The sequence below is a fragment of the Pocillopora damicornis genome, chromosome 2 (genome assembly GCF_964200805.1).
Source record: "Pocillopora damicornis chromosome 2, jaPocDami1.2, whole genome shotgun sequence".
NCBI lineage: Eukaryota > Metazoa > Cnidaria > Anthozoa > Scleractinia > Pocilloporidae > Pocillopora > Pocillopora damicornis.
In genome coordinates this window covers 16,188,585-16,199,244 of record NC_142671.1, presented here as the reverse complement: position 1 = coordinate 16,199,244, position 10,660 = coordinate 16,188,585, and the positions used below count along the sequence as shown (strand labels likewise).

The following is a 10,660-nucleotide window of genomic DNA, read 5'->3' as shown; positions in this document are numbered from 1 at the left end:
CTAATTGAGGATTTGTGGACATTTTGTATTACCTATGCCTCATCAGGTGATTTTATGTTTAGTGTGACTCTTCCGGTTCCTTTTGTTCGTGAACTCTATGTAAGGAATGCTTTTTCAAGGAATCATGAGTTATACGGGTGGATTTCAAATTCGTAGAGAACAATAAAACTTTATTTGACGAGCCCAAAGAGTAAAGTAAAACAGACAAATTTTCTCCACGGTTTTTAGAGAATTATTCAGACATACTTGTTAACCACCCGTTCCAATCGGTGTACCACTTTTAGGTGGTTTTATCTGTCCCTATTCTAATATTTTATTGCCCAAGGAAAATTAACGGATTTTGTCACTCTCTCTATTCAGCCTCAATTCGAAAGCTACTTGGAAAAGCTTGCGGTAGACTCCTTAAAGATGAATGTTGACGAATATAAACAAATCAGAGACACGCACAGTCAAGACTGGATCATTGATGAGTTGCAGAAGAGAAGCCTTACGAAAGGTCTTACCACCTACAATTTAAGGACCCTATGAGAAGCTCTTCTGAAAAATCAAACCTTTGCCAATAGGACGCACCAAGAATGACAGCCTGCTGAGGTAAGAGGCACTCTTACTGAATGCCGATATCCATACAATCATGTTTCAAGGAGCAATTTTTTCCCAATGCCCTTGGTTGAACGAGAAGAATATCAAGAAATCAGACATCATCAATTTATTGGAAACATACTAACTATTTGTAAATAACTTAACTGCACTTTTTTTTATGCTTTATGTTTAATAGGTTCGCTATGGAGGTCCTCTCACATTCCTCAGATGCCAGAACAGCAGATTTTTCCCCCGTAATCCCACATCACGGGGCATCGGGGAAGAATGGAATCAGTTGGTAGATGAAGGTACCACAGAGCTCGTTTGCCCTGGTGACCATTACTCCTTAAGTGAGTTACCTCAAGCACAAGTAACAGGCGGTATCCTAGCAACAGCCCTGGGCTTCACCTACCGCATGTTGTTTCCAGAATTCCCCACACCTCTGAGAACGTTCAACCAAAGACGTGCCGCGGGGAAACTTTCCGGCGGTGTAGACGTGTCCCTTCACTCGAAGAAAGGTAATTCGAAGAGAGCCTGTCCTCCGCTCGTTGTTTGATGGTATAACATTCTCTTTAAGTAAAGATTTGGTAAAACATTTGACGATAAAAATCTGCGATAAAATATTATAAAGCATAACACGACGTTTCGACGTTTCCAGAACGTCATTATCAAGTAAACTAAAATAATAAAATCGAGTATATATATTATGAAGCGGTGAATAAATTACAAAGCGTTAAAAGTTAAACAAAGAGTTTGGCCCTAATGGAATCGCTCTGGGTGTTTAAATTGGGCCTTATTGTTCTTATGTACAGCATTTCATAAACTAGACAATCCCATTTCGTGCCACATTTTTTAAGCAAAAAAAAATACTCGATTTTATTATTTTAGTTTACTTGATAATGACGTTCTGGAAACGTCGAAACGTCGTGTTATGCTTTTTAATATTTTATTGCAGATTTTTATCGTCAAACATTCTCTTTAAAGGTGTATTCTAGACTTAAACTGCTTTTATGGCTCCTTTAAAAAGTCACTGTTCAAATGAGAATGAGTTTGTCACTCGCTTTGAAACTCCCACTCCTGAGGCTATTTACATTGTTTTCTTAGTGTTATGTATGGCCCCATGCGGCATTTGCTATTTTTTCTTTTCATGGCCGGCCATTGCCATCTCTATGGTTTTTGGTTCAACTACTTGAAATCGCAAAGTATTGTATAAAAAAAGAGGTTTACAAGACTAATGGATAAACTTGACATTTTGCCTATTGTTTCTTTCTTTACAATGCACGAAATAAACTGTCAGAGATCTGCCTCAAAACAAGATATTAGACATGGATAAACGTATCCTGTTTGAATCTCGTGGGTAACAAATTTCTGTTATACTAGGCAACAAAATGCCGCATTACGGAATGCTATTTTTCCGTGAAGATGCCCACAGACTTGAGTTGAGATCAAAACCTGGCGAAGAAGAAGGGATTCAAAATGAAAAAACTAAAAAGATCATTGATCTGAAAGGTAAATATACTTTTTAGTCTGCGCAGCTTTATCAGTCTTTTTGTCCTTCATGAATATTTTTGCTTGGGACGAATTTCTGAGATAGAAAATACGCTTCTTTGTCAAAAGAAGATCAAGCTCTGAAACCGAATCGCTCATACAGGTCTTATCTCTCCGAAGTTATGTTTAAGATTTGGAAATCGGTTCTCTTAGGAAGGGTGTCGCATTTATTTTGTATTTTATCTCAATGAATTTATCAACGGAGATCATGCTGGGTTATCTGATTTCACAGGGAAATGATAGAAGAATTACTTGAGAGGGAATACCATAGCAATAAAGCCCATGTTGAAGCTAAAGCCCCTCAGTTTAATCGTCTTTTATTTGTTTACCCGATACTTTCAAGTTAAAGATGAGGTCAGATGCCTGTCAGGTTGTTATATTTGCTTTTAGCGAGATCCTTGACCTTCACTGTCCCACTTATCCCTCATTCGGACGCCCTGCACACATTGACACAAAGAGTACCACTGCTGTATGAGGGGAATTTGAAAAACTGCAGTATGGATGCATAACAGAATCCTGCGTGCAACCTTTTTTCTATTGTTAAACTCGTGATTGCACCAAATGTCTGTTAACATGAAAATCAACGTTTTTCAGAACTTCGCATGGTGCAGCCGGGAAGATTTGTCTCCAGTGCCCTGAAGTATACCTGGCGAAAACGAAGAGTTGGAGGTTATGAAAGTGGAAATTTGGGATACATTGCTTCGGTTGCAACCAGTCGCCGCATGTACAATTTGGAATTTTGTGATTATTCCGACTTAAAAGAGTTTTACGACATGGTAGAAGCTGTGTTCGCTGTCAAGCTATTGACTATTTAGAAATGTAGTCGTGATATTCAGTAGTATTCAGGCAGGAATTTGCTAGTTTGAAGTATCAGTGTCAACTGACACTTAAAACTTTATTATAGTTTCTACCTTTTTATCCGGCCTACAATAAGGAACTTTGCTCAAAAAACGTTGACAGATAGATGAAGAACCGTTTTTAAACTTAGATTTAACATGTTAATCGCATCCTCGTTCGACTACCACTCCTCATCCTTTGCGATAATATTGATATACAGATGAAAAGGTTTGGAAATACTATTTATTGGAAAAGTTGAAAAACACTAGACCACTTTATGAAAACGGAATGATTTAATTGACAAGATGCTTGCGTAACAACTTTCTCCTTCGTTAAGCCAAACGAGAGAAGTATTGGCTAAGCCAAAAAGTGATGTGCAGGCCTAAATGAAAAACTTTCTATCGCCTTTTTATTCCCCCCCCCCCCCCCCATCCCCATTGGCTCTTGTTTCTCATGCTTGGACGAAAAGAAATGGAAAAACGAAAATTCTGCTGCAGAAACATGAATACCTCGTTATTAGAACTAACTTTCACAGCGTACGAAACCTTCAAGTAAATTTACCTTTGGATGATTGAATTTTAAAAGAATGTCATACACTTTCCTTTTTGAGGCCCCAAATTTGGTTGATAATAATTCTGTAAACTTGAAGCATGCTCAAGAGCTTCATCAGGATGTTACAACAAACAGACCTTTTTTTTGTTTGTTTCATAGCCTCACTTGAGGCTCTCGTTTCCTTTCTAATAGGTAATGGCGGTTCATTGGCCCCGGTGTGAATACATTTAATAAATCTTTAACATGCAAATTTTTTCATAGTCGAATCAATAATATTCCATTACTGAAAAGTGTTTTTGATTACGTAGGACATAAATTTTGCAAAAATTAGGTAAGCTGAGAACAAAAGCCTTGAAGCTACCGCTGCAAAATGGTGAAAGTCTTAGACTGAATTGCTTTAATTATCAATAAAATTTTATAATTTTTTAATCAGAGATGTGGTCTATTATTTTCAACATATAAACAAATCCATATATCGAGGTCTGGACCGCGAGTCTTTGAAGCAGACCTGTGTATAGGGTCACTTGTGCATAGAGGACGCGGTCACCCTTTAGATTCCCGAATCCAAATTGTCACCATCATTATTTACCTGTACATAACGGTCACCGAACTGGATTACCACGAGCGAATCATGACAAGCTTTATGTCACGGCTCATTATTAATTGTAGCTTCTGGGGTAGGGGTCTCACTGAATACAACTACAGATCCTACATGTCATTGCTTGTGTCCACCATATGCTCGCGACATAATCGTTTTCAAACAAAAGTTGCCCTCTCATAACTAAAGTAGTAACATGAGAACTATATTTTAATGTGAGGAAATTAAATGGCGTCCCACATGGGATCAAGTTTCGCGCTCCGAAATCTCAGTAAACCATAGCATATTTTTTTTCGTCATGAATAATCTTTAATGGTAATTATGAGTGTCATTGTACGCCTTTCCTATAATGAAACTCAGCAAAAACTTAAATAAACTCGACCTCCATAAAAGTCCAGCACAGACATTTCAGGGGCGGGCCCTTTCTCTTATTTCTTGTATCGCTGTTAATTTTTATTAACAAAATAAGAAAGAGTAATATTTTTACATAATTTTTCAATGTCTGTCAGTACACAGTATAGCACCCGTATATATGTGGCACCCTGTATACAAAGGTCGCCCAGCCATTTCCCAAAAGTAACCCTTATATACAGGTTGACCATTTACATAGATACAGTTATTTTTCCAAAGCGTCCTTGGCGTGCTGGTGGAATGCGTCAATTTCGACTTTGTGTAATGTGGTAAATGGGTCGGCAACGTCGCGTGGCCAAAGTGGTATAATTTGTCAGCAAGTGAAAAGGGAGAGTTCCATGTCGTTCTACATCACAATTTCTGCGACAACAACGGAAACTGGCGCCCTCATGGCTGTTCCGTGTAGCTATTGTACTGAAGATGAACAGGGGCTACCTTTAACCTAACGATCGCTTTATTCCTTTACAGGAAAAAACATCCCTCCCCCCATAGAAGAGCACATTAACATATGACTATAGACACAGAATTCCACTTAGAGAGTTGAAACATTTCCTCAAAGTTCACAGCTGTACCACTAAGGACAGCTAAATGTGAAAGATGTTAAACAATAAAAATACGTCCATATCTTATTCTGGGATTATGAATGGAAATAATATAGTAGCATAAACCATTCAGTTAAAAAATATTGTAAGCAGTTGATAATTTCCTTTTTCGATGGCGCTCTTACCTTATAAGTAGAATAATTGTTATCTGTTCTTTCTGGGAGAAAATAATCTACATAACTACACAAAAGTTTGTATTAAACTGTTGACATATTATCCTATCGCGAATTTGACATGAAAGCAGCTGCTCAGTTTGTACAGTGATTAAAACTTACCGTGACGTATTTCTTTATCTGACGGTAAGATATATTTCAATTTAGGGTAGCAAGAGCTTTTGACGACAGTCAACATCTCGAAGGTACATACATATGCAGAAACTGTTCCTCGTAGATTAGCCTTATTCGCTAACTAAGAAAGAAAAGATGACGATTTCTGAAGATTGACAGGTTAGTAAGTGTCACCTTTATAAGCTGGCGACCAGCATTCTCACTAAGATCTGACTTAGTTCCCGAGGCAATAAGTTGTTCAAGAAGAACAGAATAAAGAAGTTGTTAACTGTACGTGAAGTGTTAGATAAATCATCTAACAAAGACAATTTTTCCCTAAACGACGTCATAATGGTTCGTAACTGCATTAAGAGATTGGTGCCAAGCGACTCAACCAAAAATTTTACTGATAATTTTACTATTAGGAATAGAATCACTAGAAACCTAGCTTATGTCTATCCAAGTGCAGACTGTCCACTGATCAGTCGTCTTTCATTTTTATAGGCGCCAAAAACTTTAAACACATTCCCAATAATATTGGTGATCAACTGCCTCACCACCTAATCTCAGGGGCACTTATTTTACTTCTCGATTTTTAACTTGTTTAGATCGTAATCCTTTGTAGTATAGGTAATTTATTATTTACCACTACTGTTGTCTTCTGTACCTTCCACTGGTTAAAATATGGGATCAGAGGGAGTTTCAACACAGAATGACCTGCCAACATAATGATTATCCTCCAAACATCAAGTAAATAAGAATGCAGGATGAACTGAGGATTAATCTTAACCACCATTTTAGCCAACACGACACATGCACAATCATGATGTAATTTGAAGGTAATAAGTTAATATCTGGTATGATATATGTTTTGCACCAAGGCAATATTTCTGATGTTAAGATGTAGACATCCTTTTCAAACATGGCTTAGCTTATTGATTTACAACTTACCAAGTTCATTTCTGTCGCCAAGAGAAATTTCTCCATCGATAGCAGAACATGACCCGCGTGTGTGATGGCGATTGCCAATCTTGCTACTAACATGTTTCAAGTAAGGGTTATAAATATTTATAAAATGTTAATCATGATTAACAATCATTCCATGAGCGCGTTTTGAATATAAGATGGTAAATAGCTATTGAGGCGTGTAGCGACGAGTGGGCTATAAACAATCACGTATCTAACAAGCAGAAATGGAGTAATTGTTTTGTAAAATTTCAGCGATTCCTGAATGTTTGAATGTTTCCTTTTTTCAGCTCCGAAACACTTGGGCATGTATTTCCATGTAAGGTGACTCAGAATATGAGCTGATAACCTCATAAATTGCATGGTTTAGTTTATTCGAATTTTTATCATTAAGTGTAGTAAATGCCACTTGCTTATTGAGGATCTTTTTAAGGTTTGAAACTGTTGGATAGTATTCTGTTATTATAAAGGAAAAGATTCGATTGTTTGTTTTCAGTGTTGGAGGAGGGCCCGTTTGCGTCCTTTAAAATTTCACTTCAGCGAGTAGGTTGTCAATAAAGTTTTTCTGGTACTCTGTTAGGTATGACAGCCAGGTATGCTTTGAACTGTCTTAGAGATAGTAGCGTTTAAGAAAGTAGCTTTTAAAAGAGATATTTCAGATGTAAGTTTAATTGTTGGTGGGGTTTATTCACTTGTTTAAAGAACTGGTTGGCGACATATCTGTTAGTGTGAAAAAAGAAAATTTGGTCGTCGATGTCGCGTTTGCAAACGAGCACCTTTATCTCGGATATGCAAAGCTGAAAGCTCCTGCCTTTTTGCGGCCCATGGCGATTTCGTGCGTTTGCAAGTAAATCTGTTCGTTGGATTGGGATAGGTTTCCCTGCAAAATTAGCCTAATGCTTTCTCTAAAGTAAGCACTTGGGGGCGTGTATTTGTGTATAAAACCGTAACGTCCATTGAAACGAGTATCACCTCTTTTGGAAGCTTTGTTTTTTCTACGAAGTTGATGAAGTCCGTTGTATCTTTGAGATATGATTTCTGTTGTTGGCTGAAAAAATTTGATCTGTGTAACAGAATAGTTTTTCCTGTTGGTCCTTCCGTGGGTGGAGTTTTTGTCTCACTCAAACACACCGAGGAACAACTGTTTTTATGCTGGCTAAATATGCATTAAGCAGCTGTGGATTTCTGCATAACGAGTCTACATTACCAATATTGTAAAGGCTCTAATTTTTCCATAAGGTGGCGGTGAACTGGAGTAACTTGGGTCTAACCCGGCGGGATCGGGATGAAATTTTCATCCCCGCGGGATTGCGAGATGGAATGAAAAATAGCGGCGGGAGGCAGGATTGGAAAAGTCTATTTTTGCATGTGAAGTTGACGTACCTAGATGTTCAAGTCTTGTCTCATGAGAGACAAAAATGTAATGAAAACAAAGTTGAGCACACTCGTTTATTTTGTTGGAACCTTTTTTGATAAAAACATTCAGGCTGAGATCAACCAAAATTTCAGGAACAAGCTAAGAACGTACTCAGGCTGAATGTTTACCATATCTCTTGGTCCTAAATCTGGGGATGGCGAACTCCGCCACCCTTAAGTTGCAGGGTGAACAATGCGTGTGAAATAGCTTGCATATTATGGTGGGGCATAGTTTGTGTTTCACCTTAAACATAAGGATAGCAATATCTTGCAGTCTTCTGTCTTCTTGTCCAGTAATACCTGGTAGCTTGATTGCTCATCTAAAAAAACTGCGCGTAATGCTCTTTCTTGAATCCGTTCGAGCTTTCTTTTATCCGAGTAGCACAACAGAAATGCCAAGTCAGGTGGCAATAGGTTAAGTAAGGGTTAAATAGGGCAATATGGTTGATTTATAAAGAGTTAATTTAGCATTGGTAGGGATAAGTTTTTGAAGCCTCAACATTACGTCTACCTTTTGAACGGTGTTTCCTTGAAAGTGCAAAGAATGTTAATTTCTGTCCTGTTATGCTTTAAAGTCATAGTTTGATATTTGCTCAGGTTTCCTTTTGGCAGATTGCTAGCCTTCCATTCGGAGGCCCTATTGGCATTCCTCAAAAGATTGGTGTTAGCCATTTTCGGGTCCCCCGCTGTTACATACATTTGATGGTCATCCGCTTATGGAGAGATGCGAAATAATTTACGTATATTCCATAACAATGGGCCTAGGGCCGATCCTTGTGGGCAACTTCTATCTGTCTGCCTCCACTCACTTCTGAAAGCTCCCAGCTTCACTCGATTCAATCGATTACACAGGTAAGATCGAAGTAGATAAAGCAGTTCGTCATGAAATCCATACGCTTTTGATTTGCTGATCGTTAAGGAAGGACGGAGCGAATCGAAAGCCTTACTCAAGTCGGTAGACAATATTTTAACAGTTTAAGACTTATAAGTTTTGTTTTACAACTATGGTGTTTACGGTATACTGTGATTCGGGGGTCCAAACGGCTGTCAAATTGCTTTGAAATCTGGTCGCTAAGCAGCTGCTCAAACGCCTTACTAACCACTGGAAGGACAGTTCTTGGTCGATAGTTCCGACTATCTTGTGGATCTTCTTTCTCAAAGGCGGGCGTCCATTCCCCCCTTTTCCAGTTGCTTGGCCAGAGTACTTCAGTAAGTCACTCTCCGAGGAGTTTCTTAAGTTGGCATCTCCGATATCGCTTGCTATCGTTGCAAAATGATCTGCTAATATTTTTAACAGTCTCTTGGTGGCTAATGATCTTGCTGTCAACTTTAAAGTTAATAATACCACACCAGACTAAGGTGGGTGGGAGCGTCCAACTTCCCGTGGTAGGCTGAAGCTCATGCTTATCATACCCCTTGCCCATTTATATTATTATTGTTATTCTTGTTTTTATTACTATTATTATTTTTTTATTATTAATATTATCAGTCAGGTTCACATTCTTAGCTTTGATGACAGGTCTTCCACACCGTCACTTTCCTCAGTTCAATTTTACCTTCCGTGAGTTATTGCGGCTTCGAGTAGTGAAAATCTATGAAAGATCCCAATACTATACGCGATCTTCAACTGATAAAAGAAAAATGGAATTTGGAAGAAATTGGACCTTATGCTCCTACTACTACCGTGATTACCGGATTTTTTCTGTTCACCATCCTTTCAATTTCCCTGCTATCGCCCTATAATGATAACAATAATAATAATAATAATAATAATAATAATAATGATAACTATCATCATCAGCAGAGTCATTATTATCCTTACAATTATTAGATAGTATACTTTAAAAAGTGTTTCATACTATCTTCAACTATTGCTGCGAAGTCGCCACTCACCGTTGGGAATACGATTGTACGATAAATTTAGTTCCTTAGGTTATCACTTGAAAACGCCAACTTCAAGATCGATATAGTCGAAGCTGCAACTCATAGCCAGGAAAGGTTTTTGAACAGTTAAAAATTGCTTTTTCTGTTATTATAAAGCTACGTCGCATCATTTGCGCGGTTTCAGTGCTTACGTAAGAGTTGCCCAACCGAGAAGATGGCGTGATTTAAAAAAAACAACAACACGGATCCTTAAAAGTGCCAGGATAACTTTAAGTTTGGTGCCCAAGTTACACTATAAACTCAAACTTACCTTAGCACTTCATAATTGCAGCGTTACTGAAGTGCGTGCTGAAATACCTTTTCATGGATGCAATTTTGACACTTTTAAATTATTGTCAAGTCGTTTGTGAATTTAGGAGTTTCTGCGCGCAGATCAAGGCATAGTAGTTTAGCACCGATGGCCCATACAAATATTTCTCGTAGCATTATGCAGGTCCCAACTATTTAACGAAAAACTAAAAAAGGTTATGAACATGAAGACCGTTACTGTAATTTGTTCGGTCGTTTCAGTGGCATTTCCAATTTTACTTTTTTATTCCGTTGACACCATTGGATGATCGGATGATATAAAGTTTTGATTAAAATAGTGAGAGAAAAAAGCAAAAGTTACCGTGCCAGTGTGAAAACACGATGAAGGATATTACTGATTTGCAGGTTCGCCAATGGAACGAGTTGAGAAAGAACCAGTTTAAATCACGTATATTGTCTCAGTTACAGACCGGTAACTTCATTCGTTTCACCGTTTTTAACACCTAAGCATAGTCTCAGTGAGGCTGCCACTAAGTACTGATAAGGTATTACAAGCCTGCCGGTATCGTAAGAGATCACTCTTGACGACTAGCTCTTTCATATAACAAGCTCTAAGATCTCAAAGTCGACATCATTAAGTTCGTTGCCAGTTACGCTAAAAGTTAGGCTGGGGAATTACTCATACCTCAAGG

General features: G+C 38.1%; 1 protein-coding gene and 1 pseudogene across 1 annotated transcript; both read left to right on the top strand.

The window, feature by feature from the left end:
• Positions 1 to 10,660, top strand: part of LOC149050082 (uncharacterized) — an 89,740-nt pseudogene that overhangs the window by 76,575 nt on the left and 2,505 nt on the right.
• Positions 35 to 3,043, top strand: LOC149050083 (uncharacterized). Its single transcript, XM_089197437.1, has 4 exons — positions 35 to 46; positions 776 to 1,097; positions 1,960 to 2,088; positions 2,722 to 3,043. Exons 1-4 carry the CDS (start codon positions 35 to 37, stop codon positions 2,940 to 2,942), a joined length of 684 nt encoding a protein of 227 aa, XP_089053563.1. The 3' UTR covers positions 2,943 to 3,043.